Source organism: Podarcis filfolensis, assembly GCF_964270895.1.
Source record: "Podarcis filfolensis genome assembly, chromosome: 13".
Lineage (NCBI taxonomy): Eukaryota > Metazoa > Chordata > Lepidosauria > Squamata > Lacertidae > Podarcis > Podarcis filfolensis.
The window spans coordinates 49,761,646-49,783,100 of NC_139615.1; the positions used below are offsets into that span (position 1 = coordinate 49,761,646).

Consider the following 21,455-nt stretch of genomic DNA (forward strand, 5'->3'; position numbering starts at 1 on the left):
TTGTTCCTGATGCTGATCTTCACTCACCCCTTCTTCCCTGGCAGGGAGCACGGTGCCATTTTGTGGTTCCCTGAGGTGCCAAAATGAATTGGGCTGGCCCTGCATCTAATATTACGTATGCTTATCCAGACATCTTCATTAAGTACAGCGGTGTTTACTCCCAGGTATACGTGCATAGAATTGTAATCTTAAGATGCCGGTTAATTCAATAAGGCTAATTTTATGTAGGATATTAACAATAAATGAAGGAGCCACTGCTTTTTAAAATACAGTGGTACCTCAGGCTAAGTACTTAATTCGTTCCGGAGGTCCGTTCTTAACCTGAAAGTGTTCTCAACCTGAAGCACCACTTTAGCTAATGGGGCCTCCTGCTGCTGCCGTGCTGCCGGAGCACGGTTTCTGTTCTCATCCTGAAGCAAAGTTCTTAACCTGAAGCACTATTTCTGGGTTAGCGGAGTCTGTAACCTGAAGTGTATGTAATCTGAAGCGTATGTAACCCGAGGTACCACTGTATACCTGAGAACAACTGACCAAAAACTATTCTTGGTATCGGTCGCCTTTACAATGCTCATCACAGTCCTTGTTCCTATGTTATCTCATCTCGCTGGATGGAGCAATAAATGTACAATTAAATAAATTACTCATCACAGGCCTCCGTTATCAATACTCATTTATTTATTTGCATTTATATACCGGTATACTGCCCATCATGCGAGCATCATAGGGTGGCCTTCCACAGAACCACAAAAATACATAACATAATAGGAAACACAACACACAGCCCGCCACCGCTCTTCCATGTATGTTTTAAAGCAAATATTTTCCAATATCATAAATCAGCGTGTCAGGATGAGGAGGGCTCTTCACCCGTTCCCTGTTCCCAAGCCTGCTCTTCTCTGCGTCCACTTGCGCCCTGGCACTTGCGCCCATTCCTAGAACATGACTGATCCTTCTCTGAGGGCGGTTGTCTTTTCTTTTTTTCGGCCTGAAGCTCCGAAGCCCCGAGGAGAGCTGGGCTTCCTTCGCAGCCTTTGCCCGTCGCGGCTGCGCTGGGCCTTAAATCTGTTTTAACTCCAGGCAGACTGGCTCGCCTCCAGGGTGCGCGCTGGAAACACGGCGCTGCTGCCATGTTCTAGACCACGAAGCAGAGAGGCCTTCAAGGGCCCGTTGGCAACAGTGGCGTAGCGTGGGTTGTCAGCACCCGGGGCAAGGCAAGTAATTTGCGCCCCCTAACCCGTGGATTTGCGCCCCCTAACCCTAACCCCCAGATGTTGCACCCGGTGCAGCTGGCCCCCCCTGCACCCCCCATGCTACGCCACTGGTTGGCAATGAGGCTCGGCGAACGTGAAGCCACGACCTGCCAAGCGACATATAAGGCCGACGCGGATTTATTGGTTTTATTTCATTTATTATACAGAGCCAGGGTGTTTTACTGGGACCAACGAGCCACACCATAACCGTGATGCCTTTCCTTGAAGTGAAACTCGGCTCGAAGCCTTGCAGGTGGCAGCACTTGCTGCTTACTGACCCAAAGGAATCAGGGCAGATTTATTCTTATTTGGGGCGCCTCATTCCACCCCCGCCACGCCTTTCTCTTTTTTTAACTGACACCTGAAAGACGGAGGGCGGGGCCAACGGCTGACAGAAGCCGCCTTGAGCAACGGTCGCGGGTAACCTTTCGCGCACGCGCAGTTCGCAGGGGGCCCGCGAGCCGACCGACACCGCGCATGCGTGCTCCGCGCCTGAGTCCTGTCGGGGGCGGGGCTTATATAGTGTTGCTGCAATGTGGCGCAGGCGCACTTCGAGCCTGTCTGTCAGAAGCTTCCGGGAAGATAGAAGCAGCCGCAGCTGCCCAGGTGAGCGGCTGAGGGGGAGAGGAAGAGGGACGGGCGCGCCCGCCCGCCTCCGGTCCTGAGGGAGAGGAAGGCGCAGCTCCTCTCGGGAATAACTGGTAGGTGGGCTAGTTCCGAGTTCTGGCGTTCTGCGGGGAACGGACGGCTGCTATTATTACCATAAGAATTCGTTAGTCTTGCCCACGCCAACCCCAAGCGCCTTGCAAAGCAACCAAACAGACCAACCCTCCCCTCATATAAACTATTGCAACCAAGTGGGTGGAGGGGGGAGAAAATGCATTTAAAATAATCATATTTCAAACCAAACAAACAGACTAACCCCCCCAGCACATAGGTAAATTAAAACCAAGTGAGAGAAGAAAGAAAATGCACTTGAAATAACTGTACCAATGTAAATTATGCCTGTATACTTTCTTGGTGAAAAAATAAATATAAATATGGAAGCAAGATAAAAGATGGACTGATAACTTGACACTGCACTGTTCAGTGATACTCCATACAATTGTCTGGTTTTGTTCTGTGGAAGAAAGCATAAACAAAACAAGCCGATACAAGTAATGCAAGGTATGAAACGGCTCTTCCACTGTTATATCCTCATATATCTAGGGATGTAACAGTCTGGGTGGGAAAACACCTTACATGCATGCAGGTGAATAATTTTTAGGCGATTCTATTCCAGGTTCGTCAAAGGGGGGCAGTTGCCCCCTTGGTGGTGTGTATGTGTTTTGTCTCTTAGCTGCTAGATAATGTAAGGAAGCAAGCAAGCAGCACTGACACTTTGGAACTCCCTGCAGGTATCTTGTGTGCATTATTTCCAGCGCCTGCTGGAAGACATTCTTTTTTAGACAAGCCTTACTCAGATGTTTATAAAGTTTGTATGAGTGTTATTGGGGTTTTTACTTTTTGGTATGTTTTCTCAATAATGGTTGTGAATTTTTAAAGCGATTTTATTTTTCTCTTTTTTGTAAACCGCTTAGAAGATTTTTCTACAATCAAGCAGTATATAATTTTAAATAAAATAAATACCAATATTATACAATGTAGGTCTTTATTATATGTAGGTATAGGGACGCGGGTGGCGCTGTGGGTTAAACCACAGAGCCTAGGACTTGCTGATCAGAAGGTCGGCGGTTTGAATTCCCGCGATGGGGTGAGCTCCCGTTGCTCGGTCCCTGCTCCTGCCAACCTAGCAGTTCAAAAGCACATCAAAGTGCAAGTAGATAAATAGGTACCACTCCGGCAGGAAGGTAAACGGCATTTCCGTGCACTGCTCTGGTTCGCCAGAAGCGGCTTAGTCATGTTGGCCACATGACCTGTACGCCGGCTCTCTCGGCCAATAAAGGAAGATGAGCGCCGCAACCCCAGAGTCGGCCATGACTGGACCTAATGGTCAGGGGTCCCTTTACCTTTACCTAAAAGTTGAAAAAAATTTAAAGGACCCCCTGGACGGTTAAGTCAAGCCAAAGGCAACTATGGGGTATGGCACTCATCTAGTTTTAGGCCAAGGGAGCTGGTGTTTGTCCACAGACAGCTTTCTAGGTCATGTGGCCAGCATGACTAAACCGTTTCTGGCGCAATGAACACCAAGAGAAACCAAAGCATACGGAAATGTTGTTTACTTTCCCGCTGCAGCAGGACCTATTTATCTACTTGCACTGGTGTGCTTTCTGTCCGGACACTGAGGGTCCAGCGCTGAGGGCCTTCTGGTGGTTCCTTCGCTGCGAGAAGCCAAGTTACAGGGAACCAGGCAGTGGGTCTTCTCGGTAGTGGCATCCGCCCTGTGGAACGCCCTCCCACCAGATGTCAAAAACAACTACTAGACTTTTAGAAGACATCTGAAGGCAGCCCTGTTTAGGGAAGCTTTTAATGTTTGACGGACTATTGTGTTTTAATATTTAATATTTTGTTGGAAGCTGCCCAGAGTGGCTGGGGAAATTCAGCCAGATGGGTGGGGTATAAATAAATTATTATTATTATTATTATTATTATTCAAACTGCTAGGTTGGCAGGAGCTGGGGCAGAGCAATGGGAGCTCACCCTTTGTGCAGATTTGAACCACCGACCTTCTGATCGGCAAAACAAAGCGACCCAGTGGTTTTGACCACAGCACCACCTGCGTCCCTACTATCAAATATAGGACGTACATATGATAGTTACTAATGACTTACCACTTTTTTTAAAAGGAAGCTGTGTGTAACACAGGTTTTACTTTGCTGCCTATGGTGCTGTATGCATGCACACAGCAAAATGGTCTACACACTACATGATGCTATCCAATTTCTACACAGAAGTAGTAAATCCATATATGAAACTCTTCATGTGGGAAGCAGGCTGCAGTCAATTTCTGCTTTCTGCTTTATTCCCCTGTTGTCTGCATAGTATGTTCTGGAGTCCTGTCTCCTCTCCTGCGGGAAAAACCCAAGATGCAATGAAGGTAGTGTATCTTTGGTGAAAACAGGCACAACAGTCTGAGAGTAGTGGGGCCATTCTGGATTGAATGTAGTATATTTATATTGTAGACCTGAGCTCTGAAAAAAACCAGTCCTGCAAGTTTGAACAAGCCATGCAAGTTTGAACAAGCCATGCAGGCTTAAGTACATTTCATAGAGCAAGAGAGAGGAATGAGCAACACATGGTGTAGGGAGAATTTGGCTATGTAGAAAAGTACTAATTACCTTCTCTACCTCCCATGGCTTCACCAGTTCAACCTCTAGGAGTGAAATGTTGCATATGTTAACATTTTTATATTGTTTATAAAATGTATGATAGGCTTCATGTGGAAGAAAAAAGGTGTATAGCCCATCTGAAGCATGGGATGGCGGCTGATGGCTTCGTTGGGTGTTTATTTGCTGGCATGCACACCTTTCATTTCAGTTGCAAAACTGGGAAGAAGCTAGGCTTATTCCTCCTTGCCCCAAGTGTAGATGTGCTGTGTTGTCTTTCTTTTTTCATACCACACAAACATTTTGAAACATTTTAATATTGCTTATTTCCCCCATTTTTAGTATTATAATAGAAAGACATCAAACTGCTGAAATCCCATACAGTAAAATTATTTTGTATGATAGAAAGAAGTATATTACCATTAAATATTATATCAGAACAACAGGAATGCAGGTACTGCCACTTTTGAGGCATTTGAAATCATTACAGCCTGATTTTATGCAGAATCAAATGTGCTTAAGCTTGTAAATTTCAGTATGTTAAGCATTACAGTGGTACCTCGGGTTAAGTACTTAAGTACTTAAGAAGGTCCGTTCTTAACCTGAAACTGTTCTTAACCTGAAGCACCACTTTAGCTAATGGGGCCTCCCGCTGCTGCTGCACCGCCAAAGCACGATTTCTGTTCTCATCCTGAAGCAAAGTTCTTAACCCAATGTACTATTTCTGGGTTAGCGGAGTCTGTAACCTGAAGCATCTGTAACCTGAAGCGAATGTAACCCGAGGTACCACTGTAGTTTGCTTTCTTACTCTCTTTTGACTTTCCCTCCATTTTGATGTCCTTCCAAGTTGTTTTGTGGTCATCAATCCTCCTTGCCCCCTGAACTGGGCTTCTCCCCTCCCCTCCTCATGAGCTTTCATGCATGCTGTGCTGGGAGTCCTGCTGCCCTATGCAGGGTCTGTCTCTGGCAGTGGCTGTTTGCTTTCGTGTGAGTGTAGAGATACACACACCCCAGTCCTGGCTGAACTGCGCTTCCCAGGATGCTGAACAGTGTGTGCTTGCAGCAGGGAATGCTGGGAACTGTGGTCCATCAGAATCTGACAGCTACATTGGGGAGTTCCAAAGTTATCAATCAGAAAACCCACAGTGAATGGACACTCAACTTCACATGGCTTATCTGGTATCAGAAAAAAAATTGTCAGTATGAGCCTGTGAAGATGAATAATCAATGAGTAGATATAAAATGGCACAATTAAACTGCCTGTCTCTTTCACTGTTGTGTTGCAAGCATTTACTATGCAGCTGTCAAGGTTCATGTGTTCTTATTTGCTTAACTTGTCTTTGTCATTGCCAACTGGGTTGGGTCCATTGCTTTTTATAAAAGATGTGTAAAGTCTCTAAATATTTAATTACCCTGTTTCTTCAGTGTCCCTTGATATAGAAACACATCTTCATTTTAAGACTTTGCTCCACCATGGAGGAGACTGGCCGAGAGGCAGTTGCAACAGCTGTGCAGAGAGTTGCTGGGATGCTGCAGCGGCCAGATCAACTGGATAAAGTGGAACAATATCGTCGGAGGGAAGCACGGAAGAAGGCTTCAGTGGAAGCTAGACTGAAGGTATGAAACCTCAGTCCTAACCCTGTATTACAGCTGAGGATGTAATAGTCTAGGTTATCTTTGTAAAGTCTTTATGTGTAGAACTATAGTGCTAGAACTATAGGGTCTCCTCTTTTCCCCTTCTTCACTGTGTTGATCTTAATTTCTGAAGTGAGGAACAGGAACATCTGATTTACCATTGGAGGAAAACAACACTCCTGTGGCATCTAAATGACTTAACCACACAATCCTATAATGTCTACTCAGAAGTAAGTCCCACTGAGTTCCACAGAGCTTACTCCCAGGTTATTGGGTACAATAAAGGATTGCAGCTAAAGAAGTGTATTGAGGCCTAGTGTTTCATCAACCAGAGCCCACTTCATCAGATGCATTTGAGCTCTAGCTCATGAAACCTTATCTTCCAAATATATTATTCTTTAAGATTTCACAGGTCCTTTTTTGGTTTTTGGAATAGCAAACGAACCAAAACTACCACTATGGAATTTGGCATTCCCCCACTCCCTTCTCTACTTCTAATTATTTTTAAATTAGTTCATTCAAGTTGGCTCCCTTGCATGTCACTATCTGTGTTTCCTTCATCCCACAACAGATAGGTTCTTAACTAATGTAGTAATTTAATTTCAAGCTTTTCTTTTCAGGCGGCAATCCAGTCACAGCTAGATGGTGTCCGAACTGGCTTAAGCCAACTGCACAATGCACTGAATGATGTAAAAGATATTCAGCGTTCTTTGATTGACGTCAATAAAGACTGGCGGCAAAGTATAAACACCATAGAAAGCCTCAAGGATGTTAAAGATGCTGTAGTTCAGCACAGCCAACTAGCAGCTGCTGTAGAGAACCTCAAAAATATATTCTCAGGTATGAGTCTACAATGCGTGGCCTCACTCTGTGGGTAGAATAGAAATGTAATGCTATAGTGGCGTTTTCAGAGGTACCATTAAAGTCTGCTTGAAGCTGCCATTTTTCATGCAGCTATGGTTCTGAAACCAGGTTTGTGTGACATAATGTGATTACATTTCTTTCTGATTTTGCTTTTCAGTGCCAGAGATAGTACAGGAGACACAAGACTTGATTGATCAGGGGGAATTACTGCAAGCCCACCGAAAGCTAATGGACTTGGAGTGCTCTCGAGATGATCTGATGTATGAACAATATCGTATGGACAGCAAGAACACCCGTGATATGAACCTCATTGACAACTATTTTGGAGATATGCAAAAACTTTCTGAAGAGCTGGCCAAGCAACTCTGGATGGTCATTCAGAGGTCTCTAGTCACTGTCCGCCGAGATCCCACCTTGCTGGTTTCAGTTGTCAGAATAATTGAGAGGGAAGAGAAAATAGACAGGCGCATGCTAGACAGGAAAAAGCAAACTGGATTTATCCCCCCTGGCAGACCTAAAAAATGGAAGGAGAAAATGTTCAATGTATTGGATCGAACAGTCACCACCAGAATTGAAGGCACTCAAGCAGACACCCGAGAATCTGACAAAATGTGGCTTGTCCGTCATCTGGAAATAATTCGCAAATATGTCCTTGATGATCTGCTGGTGGCTAAGAACCTTTTGGATCAATGTTTCCCCCCACACTATGAAATTTTCAAAAAATTACTGAGCATGTACCATCAGGCACTGTCTTTACGCATGCAGGACCTGGCTTCTGAAGATCTGGAAGCAAATGAAATTGTTAGCCTTTTGACATGGGTTTTAAATACTTACAAAAGGTAAGGGTACTGTCTTTTGGGTGTAGTAGCAAGTAAACATAAATGAAAGAACACATGGTTTTAGATAGATGCATACAGAGGTGGAAAGGTGGATTATATTTGTATATACTGCTGAGCCACAAGCTATTCTTATACATTAAGCCTTTTTATAGCAGGATGGAACTCTGGTCCATATAGCCCAATACTAATCAATCAATTAATTACAATGAACAGATCAAAAGTACGCCAGAATAACTGAGCAAAACAGATTCAAAAGTGAAACATGAAAACGGTTATGTTGAGCTACAGTAATCCTTAGTTAATTTCTGAAGATGGTCCTTCCAGTTTCAGATGATGAGTTCTCTTCTTCTCACCGACACTGACAGAAATTTCGGGTTTTATCTTCTATCTGATATTTAATATAAAATTGAACTGGCTTTTCCAGTAGTTAGGTCAGTGAAGGGCCAACCATGTGCTGCCCAATTCCAGCATAAAATTTATAAAACAGAAGGACATGTTCTATAGATTCTACTCCTTGATTATTACCCATGAGGAAAGAGAGTTGCCAGAATCTTGCCAGAATAAAAACTTTGCAGCGACATGAAGATTTCTATGTTAGGCATCTAACTGGGGGGTGGGGGGGTGGGTAATAATAATTTCTTGCAGTTGCACATGGATTCTGTCTGTTCTCTCCAATTCAGCATAGAGATGATGGGAAATCCAGAACTTGCACCAGAGGTGGATGTGAATACCCTGCAGCCATTGCTTTCTCAGGAAGTGGTGGATGAGCTTCTTAGCACATATATGTCAACTCTTACAGTAAGCAATAACAGTAATTTTGCTCACTCCTTCATATGGGGTTGGAATATTCATTATTCTTACTTGACTGTTCTCTCACCCCAACCCTGCACAATTCAGATTTTACCATGCATGTTTGCAAATCCGTTGTACAACTTGCAATTTGTGTCCTTGGCAAACAATTTTCATTCCACTAGAAACTTTCCTAATATGGCTTGAGTGGCAGCAGGCAAAACTTGAGTTCTGCTTCATGGGCATTAGTGAAGTGCATGGGCCATTTTAATTTAGTATCCAGATTCAATATACTTGCCTTTCTTTCTTTTAAATTTTAATCTTCCTATAGTCCAACATCATTGGCTGGCTACGAAAAGCACTGGAGACAGATAAAAAAGACTGGCTGAAAGAAAATGAGCCAGAAGCAGATCAAGATGGATACTATCAGACTACACTCCCTGCTATTGTGTTCCAGGTATAAGCAATTGGCTTCAGTATACTGATTGGGGCAGGAGGAAGGGGCAAAGCTCTGAAAATGGGGAAATGAATAAAATGATCGATGAGTGCATGCTATTCTGCTTTGTGTTTGTTTTGTAGATTGAATTTATTTCAGTTGGCCACTTAAAGCTGCAATCCTATGCACACTTTACAATGAGTAAGCCCCATTGAACACAGTGGAAGTTACTTCTGGGTAAACATTAAACAAGTGCGGCTGAAATATTATTAAAACCTATAATTTGGCACTTAATTCTTTAAAGGCATGGACTCCCTTCCCAGGGCGCACCACTACATTTGGTCACATTGGACTTGTACGTTTTGGATCTGCTCTGCAACCACATAAACTCTACTGTAGCAACAAAAGTGTAGGGCTATGGCTGACATCTGTGTGGCATCCACAAAATGCCCATGACTATGGGCAGAATACGTTAATAGATGTGCTCGCTGTACAGTACCATGACGGGGAGGGGGCAAAATGTGTTGTTCTATGGGCATAAGCTCATAGAATTTGCCTCATGGCTTCAGTCTGCAAAAGGAGCAGGGTTACTAGCAGGCTGCTGCATTCTTATTAACTGCAAGATTGCCTTATTGGTTTGTGTTTTTAGATGTTTGAACAGAATCTTCAAGTAGCTACACAGATAAGTGAAGATTTGAAAATAAAGGTACTCTATTTGTGCCTTCAACAAATGAGTTCATTCCTCAGCAGGTAAAATTAAATGTTAGCTTTCAGTCACTGTTTCTCTATCACTTAGGAGGGATGTTTTCTCTGCACATAGACTACCTAGCAACTAGAACCCCCTACCTGTTGTTCCCCTCAGTTACTCTGTTCCTTAAAAGTAGTGTTTAGCTTCCTGCTCCCCCTTGTGACCAAAAATGAAAGCTTTGTACCATTCTTATGTGCTTTGGTCACAGGGTGCTTCCAGATACGAATTACCGTATTTTTTGCACCATAACACTCACTTTTTTCCTCCTAGAAAGCAAGGGGAAATGTCTGTGCGTGTTATGGAGGAAATGCCTACGGGTGGCATGCCTACGGATTTTCCTCCTCTAAAAACTACGTGCGTGTTATGGTCGGGTGCGTGTTATAGAGCGAAAAATGTGGTATTTAGCAGCACACAGTCATTGAGCAGCTCACAGCTCATGCTGAGAGTTTCCCAGAGAGGAACTCACAACTGCTTTGCTGCTCCCTTGTCCTTTTTGCTGCTACAACATGCTGAGCCTGGCTAAGCTTTGGTTTAGCATGATGTCTGAACCAGGGCATCAAGCAGGTAAACTCCCCCATTAATCACAAGCTGCAACCAAGGTTCAGACAACACACTGAGCCAAACCTTGACTTATTTCAGTTCAGAACAGAAGCAAAGAGAACCAGGAAGGAGCAAAGCAGCTGTGAGCTGCTTTCCAGGAGCACTAGTGAAGTCTTGCTAAGCAATGATTAGACTTGGTGTGATGTGCAAACTAGCCCTTTGTGTCTCTAAACCAAATTTTAAAGTGCTGATGATGACACTAAAGGCCCAAATGGTTTAACATCAGATTATCTGATGGACTGCATGCACCCATATTGGCCTGTCCAGACCTAAAAGATCAGCTTCAGAAGCTCTGCTACCCTGCCTGACTTCAAGATCTATTAAGTTACATAATTTTTTTACTTCATTCCAAATTAGCAGACACTAGAGATAGGGGCCTTTTTGTAGTGGGTCCAGTTCTGTGGAATTCCACACTAGGTATATATATAAGGCTCTAACGGTTTTTAAACCTGTTTTTAAAATAGACCTTAAGGCATTTTTATTTCAGTCCAGTTTAATTAGGATGGTATGTGCTTGACTCTCTTATTTTTATCAGCTGCCATTATATTGGTGTAATTGTTTTATATTTTTGTTAAATTGTTGCTGTATGTTTTGTTTTATGTGAGCTGTCTTGGGCAATTTTTCCCTTTGAAAGGCTGTATACAAATATTGAAATAATCAAAATACTTGGTGGTTCATTGTAAAAGAGAAGTGGCGGTACTTCCTCTTCCCTTCTGCAGGCCAGGAGCTGAGTTGTTTCTCTTTTTCCATTCTTGGGTTTTGCCCCATTCTCCATTACACAGGTACAAAGAGGAAGCAAATTTATATAAAGAAGAGCATCTAAGAAATCGTCAGTACCATCTGTGCTACGTTCAGTACATGGTTGCCATCATCAACAATTGTCAGACCTTTAAGTAAGTTCATCACTGAGATTGTGCTATGATTTGTGTGGCAAATGCAGTTTTGCTGCTTTAAAAAAGAGACATACTATTTCTATTTGAGGACAGCTCTTGAAAACGCAGTGTGCGTGTTTCAGTGAGGTAGATCTTGAGTAGGAAAGATCCAACTATTACATGATAAAAATAAAACTCTTCCCGGGTCCCTGAAGTTTGCAACTCTTTATTCAAATCTTTGCAGTTTTAGTTTTGTTTTCTTTATGCAGAAAGATTAAAGTATAAATGAAGAAACTTATTTGGCCCTTTATACACTAAACAACAAGTGGATAGCCTGTCTGAAGCATGGTGGCAGGTTATGACTAGATGGTTGAGCCCGCATCTGATTCACTGTTACTTACATCTGCCACGCAAACTGTAAAGCTGGAAGGAAGTTGGGCCTGTGCCATATAAGAAAAACGTGCTCTATATCTTCTTTTATGGGGTGCTCCATAGTTAGGGCAAGTAGCAAAAACAACATCCCATCATTATAACCTTGAAAAAAATGTAGCTTATAAAAATGGCAGTTGTTGAGCTAATAATTTGAAACTTGGCATGGATGATCTTATCGGATGAGGTCTACAACTAGGCCAAATTTCCAATCCAATAAAAAGATTCCATAGGAGCAGCAAGCATTAAGTATGCTGCTCCTTTATAGCTGAGAAGAGATAAGAAAACACTCTGATAAGAGTGAAAGCCTTAAGGATGACAAGAAAAATGAGAGAATGGAGGTTTGACAGGAACATTTTGTCAAAGTTTTCTTTTAAAAGTTGCTGCTCTGGCTGGCTGTCCTTTCTTCGCTCTCCTAATAATCAACTCCTTCCCCCATTTTAAAATATTTTATTGCATGGGTTCCAGTGAAGTTTTGTTTAAAGTGAAGGGCTCAGTCATAGCAAAAGTTCTGAGAACCACTGCTCTAGAATGGACTTCATATACCTTCAAATTGCAGGGGAAGGATTGGTGGTGGTAGGCAAAGACATCTGCCCACTGTTACTTCTTTTCTTGGTAAGGAGCCATCAGTCAGTGTCCAAGGAATCTTGAGCTTTCATGTAACACATTTTGGAAACCACTGGCCTAAGCCAGTTATTGGTTCTCCAAACGTGTATGTCACTCAAGGTGCGTTTGCACAGTCATTTTTCTCAACTGGTAATATCGGGCAAGAGGAACTATTATTAATTCTCAAGCAATTGTACTTAAGTTATCAGAGCTTTGTTGTAGCCTCTTGTGACATCGCAACATATTACCTTAACTGATTGCTTGAACTGGCTCTTGTATGCACCCTATTGGGATGCTGAAGGATCTTGTCTTGTTTGTCAAAGGGAATCCATCATCAGTTTGAAAAAGAAATACTTAACTCCTATGATGGAAGAGCTTATGACAAGCAGTCATGCATGCATTGATGCAGTTCTGGATGATGTTGCCAAGGAAGGATGTGCAAGCCTGCTTGATGAAGTCTTCATGGATTTAGAGGTTAACTTTTATTTCATTTGGCATCCTCTGTTTAAAATTGTTGAATAGTATCTGTGTCTATCTAGAGTGGCAAACAGACAGAAATGCCCAGATATGGCTGCTGAGATCCATCTTTGTAGCTACTTAATAGGTAAAACGGGACGCGGGTGGCGCTGTGGGTTAAACCACAGAGCCTAGGACTTGCCGATTAGAAGGTCGGTGGTTCGAATCCCCGTGATGGGGTGAGCTCCCATTGCTCGGTCCCTGCTCCTGCCAACCTAGCAGTTTGAAAGCACGTCAAAATGCAAGTAGATCGATAGGTACTGCTCCGGCGGAAAGGTAAACAGCGTTTCCGTATGCTGCTCTGGTTCGCCAGAAGCGGCTTAGTCATGCTGGCCACATGACCTGGAAGCTGTACGCCAGCTCCCTCGGCCAATAAAGCGAGATGAGCGCCGCAACCCCAGAGTCGGTCACGACTGGACCTAATGGTCAGGGGTCCTTTTACCTTTACCTTTACTAGGTAAAATGTTAACACATTCAAGTTTTCTAGAACAGCACTGGGATGTACAACGATAGATCTAAAGTTGAAGGATGTTGTCCAAAAGTGATTCGATCTAATTTTCCCTATGTGTGCATTACTTCTCTTTCAGCCACATCTCAGTGAACTAATGACAAGGAAATGGCTGGCTGGATCCAATGCAGTAGATACAATTTGTGTAACGGTGGAAGATTATTTCAATGATTTTGCAAGAATAAAGAAGCCCTGTAAGAAGGTACAGAATTTGCAAAGTTTTATCTAAGATAGGTACTTAAATAGTGTAGCCTAATGGGGTGAAATACTGCTTTGCCATTCCTGAGCATTTATTATTATTTTGACTTTGAATTCAGTTAAAGTAATAAAAACAAAATACAATGAAAAATATCTTAATAACCTGTTTCTGTAGTAATGTAAGATCTCTTGTCTGTAAATGAGCAGGATATGCAAAGTTAATTCCTATGATCCATTCCACTCATGCTATTCAGACTTATTTTCCTCTTTAACAAGTACTACCTGTACAAACTGAAATACCTTACAGAACAAACAAACGTTTTTGGCAATTTCAAAGTTCTGAAACTGCAATGAATTTTCCTCCTGAAATTTGCACAATAGATCTTCAATGAGTTTCTCTTTCTGAGAACTAACTATTGCAAAGTAGCTCACTGGTCTGGTTTGTGTGAGATATTAATCATCCGTTTGACCACATACACAGCCTCCTATCCCTGACATTTAGAAGACATCTGAAGGCAGCCCTGTTTAGGGAAGCTTTTAATGTTTAACAGGTTATTGTATTTTAATATTCTGTTGGAAGCCGCCCAGAGTGGCTGGGGAAACCCAGCCAGATGGGTGGGGTATAAATAATAAATTATTGTAAATTATTATTATAATTAGCTGTAGTTCCCCAGTTTATAAAACTGGCAAACCATGGTTACCAGCTTTGGAATAAACCTGGGTTTTGTTATAGATCTGGGAGGACCAACCCCCAACCCCCCGCCAGCTAAACCCTAGAAATTAATAAATGGTAGGATTTTGATTATTTGGGATGCAAAGGGGAAAATAAAAGCTGCAGAGGAATTCCTGAGCTAGCCTATGCGAAATGACCTGGCCAAGCTAGGACCCTTAAGAAACAATACCAGGGCCATTGAGAGCCCTTGAGGTGACAGGAAAAGTGCTTTTTAGCAAGGTGTGCTGGGAAGAAGAATGGGGAGAAGAAAGATAAGAGATCCATCTTGGATAGGCTGGCTGCAGGCATGCTGGGAGAGATGCTTTTGACTCCAGTGCAAGCCCTGCTTGAGATGACCATGCTGTAAGATATTTACTTACTTACTTACTTACTTACTTACTTACTTACTTACTTACTTACCTACTTACTAACATCAGTTAACTCATCTGTTCCTCTTCTCTTTTGCCTCTCATCCCTGCTCTCAGACTAGTCCATACCCACTGAACAGTTTCTCCCTATTACTAGTCTGCATAGCTGTTATCTGGAAATGAACATGCTCACCAATTTATCTGCCACAGATTTTGGGGTCAGTCCAGATGAAGCTAACAGCAAGCTCCATCCCCTAATAGGTGTTACTAAGTCAGTGTTAATTTCTTACTGCTCAAATGAGTGTAGTGCAGAAATGAAATACTGGTGAGTGTAGTGCAGAAATAACACATACTGGTTGCCAGTTGTATAATTTGAAGGTTTCTTTCAGAAAATGACTATTGAGTGCCATCGTAGAGTTGTTGTAGAGTACATCAAGGCTATTATGTTAAAGCGTATTACTTTCAAGAACGCAGAAGAAAGAAAAGAAGGTGCTGAAAGAATGATCAGAGAAGCAGAACAGTTCAGATTTCTGTTCAAGAAACTTACTGCTGTAAGTATAAGAAAACCACAATGTCAAAAGAAGAAATTTTTAGCAATAATTATGAATTAGCATCCCCACAACCTATTTTAAAATCAGTGCATTAATCCATCTGCTTTGAAACTGCAATGTTAAGCAGTATATAAACTGTTGAAAGAAATAAATATTTATAATCTACACTTATATTAGGAGTGAGGAACTTCTGGCCCACAAGCCAAACTTAGTCTGCCAGGCCTCCCTATTTGACCTGTTTGGGGCAAGTCGCACCCACTTGCCTTTCTGGGCCGTCATATCTTATCTCCAGTTCAATTGTGTCTCTTAGCGCACATCCAGGAAATTCAGAGACAACTCAAATGGAGAACAGAAGAGCGTCAGTTAACCAGCCACTCAGTGGAAATAGATAAATGAATCGGCCTCTATCTCTCTCAAAAAAGGATTCCAAAATCGACTGAAGACTAAGTGTATAGTGAGAATATGATAGGCCATCCAAACATATTTGTTTGGAAATTATTGTGACATAAGTAAAATATACTAGTCATACAATAATTCTGTACGTGCAGAATTGCTGAAATGTTTTTAGAGTGGTTTTGATGTAAATGTCAAGTTGAATAAACACTGTAGCCACAGTCCAGCACAATTAGACACACTTACTCTCACTGTAAATGAGCAACATGTTACCAGGTGCTAGAATGTGGCCTACATTTTTAAACAATAAAAACAGAAACATGACAAGGTGTTGCTGCTGCTCTGCCAGTTTGTTCCCATGTTCTGTCATGCATATTAAAGGTAATTTGAGATTAATGTCCGAAAATGATTATCCATTTTATACTGTTCAATAGGGATCTGGAGAGGAAACAGAAGGACTTTGTGACGTCATTGAAGCTATTGCAGAAGTATTTAAGTTGACAGATCCATCACTACTTTACCTAGAAGTCTCAACTTTAGTTAGCAAACACCCAGATATCAGGTAATACTAGTAATTTCTAAAGTTTGTAACAATGCTTTCTTCCATTCAAGGTCATGAGAAGGCTTGACAAAAACTGTTGAAAGGTAGTTTTATGTCAATCCCTTGATTCCACAATTTAAGGTTACATATGCAAGAAAGGTAAGCATACAAAGTCAGTATCTGAACACACACAACTGAGTCCCCAATTACAAGAATATGTTCTTTTTAGTGCTATTTGGAGTAGGCTTTGGCAAATAGGTGTCTTGAGGCAACACTGCACATTGTAAAGAAAATGCAGAGCCCACAGCATCTAATGTGGGGAGGGATTTGCAGGGTAGTTGTTGGGATGGGAAGGCAACATTTCACCCTTCCTCTGCTTACTGATTCTCTTCTGCAAATGCCCCTCCCCTGTTACTTAATGCCAGTGTGGTGTAGTGGTTAAGAGCGGTAGTCTCGTAATCTGGGGAACCAGGTTCGCGTCTCCGCTCTTCCACATGCAGCTGCTGGGTGACCTTGGGCCAGTCACACTTCTCTGAAGTCTCTCAGCCCCACTCACCTCACAGAGCATTTGTTGTGGGGGAGGAAGGGAAAGGAGAATGTTAGCCGCTTTGAGACTCCTTAAAGGGAGTGAAAGGCGGGATATCAAATCCAAACTCTTCTTCTATCTCCCAGACTGAACTCCAAAAGCAACAACAAGCCTGGCTGGGGGTTATGGGCAAGCAAGTTCCTTAGCAGAGTTATTTGAACCAAGTTGAGCATCCTCACACTTGCTTGCAGTTCTCCTCCACAAGAGCCCTCCTCCATCTCTGCATTAAGATTTTTGGCAAATGTGTGTTTAGGAATGTGCCTTCAGTCCTAAAACCCTGTAGAACCATATGAGATTGGATTAGTGGAGCAACCATAGTTCTTTGTGACTTTAAGGCTGTGGTTCCCAATGTGGGGCACATGGCCCATAGGGGGGCAATTTGATTTTTAGGGTGGAGGGTTTGGGAATGAGTTAGACCAAGTTAATTGCCTTTTAGGCTTCTTCCATGTGAATGGGAGTTCACTTTTTGAATAATAAGAATTATATGTCACCGGGGGGGGGGGGCGGGGGCCAGCATCAGGATAATCCAGAATGCGGCAGCTAGACTGGTGACTGGGAGCGGCCGCCGAGACCACATAACACCGGTCTTGAAAGACCTACATTGGCTCCCAGTACGTTTCCGAGCACATTTTAAAGTGTTGGTGCTGACCTTTGAAGCCCTAAACAGCCTCGGCCCAGTATACCTGAAGGAGCGTCTCCACCCACCTCGTTCAGCCTGGACATTGAGGTCCAGTGCTGAGGGCCTTCTGGCAGTTCCCTGAGAAGCAAAGTTACATATAAGCAGAACACACAAGTAAACCAGGAGCTTCACTCCTGCATGATTCAAAAATAGTTTCTCAAATCATCACATGCTACTAAAGAATGCATAGCCCCACTATGTTTACCTGCAAGCAATTTAAATTACAATAAAATTGCTTTCCAAACATAAATGTGACAGTCAGCTCCTAAGCACTGAAGCAAAACCCATCTATAATGCAACTGTGCTTCTCCGGAGAAGCACATGGTCCCTCTGGTACATCTGTCCCACCCAGTTGTGAAAATGTAAAAAGGTAAAGGACCCCTGACAGTTAAGTCCAGTTGTGAACGCCTCTGGGGTTGCGGCACTCATCTCTCTTTACTGGGCAAGGGAACCGCCGGAGTGGTACCTATTTATCTACTTGCACTTTGATGTGTTTTTGAACTGCTAGGTTGGCAGGACCAAGCAACGGGAGCTCACCCTGTCGTGGGGATTCGAACTGCTGACCTTCAGATTGGCAAGCCCTAGGCTCAGTGGTTTAGACCACAGCACCACCCGCTTAACAAGGCAGTGGGAGGGAAATTATAAGTCACAGAAACACCTTAAAACAGATTAATATAGAAATGTAATTACAACATAAAGATGGAAAGCAAGGAACCAAGAGTGCCTGAGTAGACAGTGGTCATCGTGATGGCTTGCAGACCCATATTGTACAATATATGTCTTGTATGTGGTTTGTGGAAGGATTCTCATAACAAAGATAGCTGGAAAAATTGGCCTGCAAGCACTCCAAAATTTAGAGTGTCTAGAAGATAAGTTGGTACTTAGGTGTTTAGTGTAGAATGTGTACTCTGTGAATTCCCCGTTGCCAAAATTATTCCCATTAATGACTTCTGTACTAATGCTGTTCTTCTTTCATTGGTAGGGATGATCATATTGCAGCTTTACTGACAATGCGAGGAGATGCCAGCAGAGAGATGAAGCAGACCATAATTGAAACTCTGGACAAAGGCCCAACCATGCCAAATCCAAACTATGTGCCCATTTTTAAAGAAATTACAGTTCCAACATTAACTGTGCCAAAGCTTCTTAAATAATAGCAACATATTTTGGTATGGATCACTTTGGTGTAGTGTTGATATACTGTAGCCTAATCTGGCTTTGCACTTAGAAAACACATGGGAATTTCATGCTGGACTTGTAGTTTTTGTGTCTGATGTTAGCTTAGTCACTTGAAGAGTATGCTGTATTCTGATGGCCAGAATGCTTTAAATTGATGTCTTTGCCATCAGTTGTTTTGACAAAGTCTGTCTTGAACTTTTTGTGTGTACTCTGATGACTAACTGAATAGGTTTTAGAAAATGTATTAGGGATGGATTTATGCTTTATTCATGAAAAAATGAAAACTTGAAATTGTTGAGGTACATTGCTTATTATTCCCCCCCCCCCCCCGTTTAACAGACTTACCGTACTGGATTTGAAAGCAGATGTGTATAAAGGATTGCTAAATGTGTGATACCATTCGCATTGGGAATGGAGACTGTTCAGAGCTTCCCTCTCCCTTCAGGAACCTTTAACACAAACTTTATACATGCTCACTATTTATTTTGTGTATTGCATGTCATTCCACAACACAAAATTTTCTAGGTGGCTTACACTGAAAAATATTGTCAGCATAAAATAAATAATTAAAGCATGAAATTAAAAAAACACGTCATTCTAAACCACCAAGATTCAAATAAAGATTTCATAATTCGTTTAATAAGCATGAGTAAACAGGAAGGTCTATACTTGGTGCCCCCAAACAAAACACATAGCTTTCTGTCACCAAATCAGACTGTCATTGATCCAGGAATTTTGCTAGTGGCTCAAGAACCATCAGTGGCATCGCGTCTTTCACCACCTAAGCCTGGTACATCACCTGCAACACAACCTGAATAGAGAGCCTCACTACATTTACCCATGCTCTGGTAACCTCCAGATTATACTGGTTCACAAGTGAGGACTGACTTTTGAAGACTGTCCGGAAACTGCAGTTAGTACAAAACAAAGGAATGGAGAAACAGAGCTGTGTGTCGTACTGTTGACTATCAAATTTCCAGGTGACGGCTCACATTAATTTCATATACAGTTATACCTTGGGTTGCGCGTTTTCAGGTTACGGACTGCGCCGAGCCCAGAAGTACCGGAACGGGTTAATTCCGGGTTTCAGCGCTCGCGTGAGCGCAGAAACACAAAATGATGTCGCGCATGTGCAGAAGCGCCGAATCGCGTCACGTGCATCCGCAGACGTGGTGCTGTGGGTTGTGAACCTGCCTCTCGCACGGATCACGTTAGCAACCCGAGGTATGACTGTAGATTTTAAATAGTGTATGAGATAGAATGGACCATTGTGGGACCCCACAGCTCAAAACCCAGAGTCAATCAACTTTCCACAGTAGTGTCTGGTAATTATGCTGCAGGTAAGAGTAGAACCACTGTAATACAGTGACTCCTCAAGACATTGCAGGACACCATGGTCACTGGTGTAAAACGCTGTAGAATTGGAAGGGTTCTCAAGGGTCATCTAGTCCAACCCCCTGCAATGTAGGACTCTCAGGAGCGACCATACTGTGTTAACCATAAAGAGTGGGTCTTATGATAGCAAGATAAATAGTTGCTTCCAATCCAGGGGCGGGGAATACCCTTATGGAGCACTTAATTCACCATTGGAGGGGGATAACAAGAAGGAAAGATGGATTTGACTCTATGCTCTCAGGTTATTAACAATAGTGCAGTACAGTGGTGCCCCGCAAGACGAATGCCTCGCAAGACGAAAAACCCGCTAGACGAAAGGGTTTTCCGTTTTTCGATGCGCTTCGCAAGACGAATTTCCCTATGGGCTTGCCTCGCAAGACGAAAACGTCTTGCGAGTCTTGCGATTTTTTTTGCTCCCCCCCTTTTTCTAAGCCACTAAGCCGCTAATAGCCTTTTAGCCGCTAAGCCGCTAAGCCTTTAATAGCCGCTAAGCCGCTAATAGCGCTAATCCGCTAATAGGGTTGCTTCGCAAGACGAAAAAACCGCTAGACGAAGAGACTCGCGGAACGGATTATTTTCGTCTTGCGAGGCACCACTGTAATCTCCCTTTTGTCCCCAGTCACAGCAGCCACTATGAAGAAATAATCTTAATTCTTTAGTCTATATGAGCTGAATCTGTATTATAGAAACAGAGAACTTTTTAAAAACTGCTTTTCAGACCCCATTCATTTTCCAACTCAACAGCATTGAAACTTGTGAGTGTTTACATTTATAATATATTTTTTATTAAGAATAACAATTTTTTATTTTTTATTAAGAATAATAATAGAAATTGGTCACCAGACACAAAGCAAAATACAGTTACTGTACTATGTATGTAAGAAAGGAAATTGTAGTAGCAGGTTAAGTTAAATACAAACAGATGTATGAGTACTTCCAAGTGGCAGTGAATGAAAGAAACACAAACCAATCAGCATCAAAAGTGTCCCTGCCTGAAACTCCAGCTAGCCCCCTGCCAACCTGTGTCTACAATACTGAGCTGGATGGACTTGGCATAAGGCTGCTTAGATGGCTATGAATTGGGAAGGATATAAACTGCACAGGCTTCACAGCTGCCTGCCCTGCTGCTCTGAGTGCAGATGCATCTCCTCACTGCCCAGTCGCATTTAGCATTGTGCTAAAATGCTAAATAAGAACAGCCTGCTGGATCAGGCCAGTGGCCCATCTAGTCCAGCATCCTGTTCCCACAGTGGCCAACCAAATGCCTGTGGGAAACCAGCGAGCAGAACCTGAGCACAAGAGCAACACACTCTGTGTGTGGTTTATAGCAACGTATTCAGAAGCATTGGTGCCTCCGAATGCGGTGGAAGAGCCAGCATGGCTAGTAACCATCGATAGCCCTTTCTTCCTCCATGAATTTCTGTGGTCCTCTTTTAAAGGCATCCAAGCCGTGGCCATCACTGCCTCCTGAGGGAGGGAGTTCCACAGTTTATGC

General features: G+C 42.8%; 1 protein-coding gene across 4 annotated transcripts; it reads left to right on the forward strand.

Moving 5' to 3' along the window:
* Positions 1–662: 662 nt before the first annotated feature.
* EXOC3 (exocyst complex component 3) lies at positions 663–19,205 on the forward strand. Of its 4 annotated transcripts, none has more exons than XM_083582861.1 (13): positions 663–1,856; positions 5,942–6,133; positions 6,772–6,991; positions 7,173–7,854; positions 8,535–8,652; positions 8,975–9,100; positions 9,729–9,829; positions 11,210–11,320; positions 12,658–12,808; positions 13,438–13,560; positions 15,026–15,187; positions 16,015–16,142; positions 18,369–19,205. In XM_083582861.1, the coding sequence occupies exons 2-13, from the start codon at positions 5,990–5,992 to the stop codon at positions 18,538–18,540; spliced, it is 2,238 nt and encodes a 745-aa protein (XP_083438987.1). In that variant the 5' UTR covers positions 663–1,856; positions 5,942–5,989; the 3' UTR covers positions 18,541–19,205. The 4 variants fall into 4 exon arrangements, with proteins under 4 accessions (XP_083438987.1, XP_083438986.1, XP_083438989.1 ...); XM_083582860.1 differs by having other exon boundaries at positions 1,800–1,951; XM_083582863.1 differs by having other exon boundaries at positions 1,804–1,951; positions 5,977–6,133.
* Positions 19,206–21,455: the final 2,250 nt, after the last annotated feature.

Bases quoted from the DNA above. Each gene is read 5' to 3' on its own strand.
- EXOC3 (XM_083582861.1), top strand. From the start codon at position 5,990: ATGGAGGAGACTGGCCGAGAGGCAGTTGCAACAGCTGTGCAGAGAGTT. The intron at 6,134-6,771 runs GTATGAAACCTC...TTTTCTTTTCAG, and splicing joins CAGTGGAAGCTAGACTGAAG to GCGGCAATCCAGTCACAGCT. The intron at 16,143-18,368 runs GTAATACTAGTA...TTTCATTGGTAG, and splicing joins AGCAAACACCCAGATATCAG to GGATGATCATATTGCAGCTT.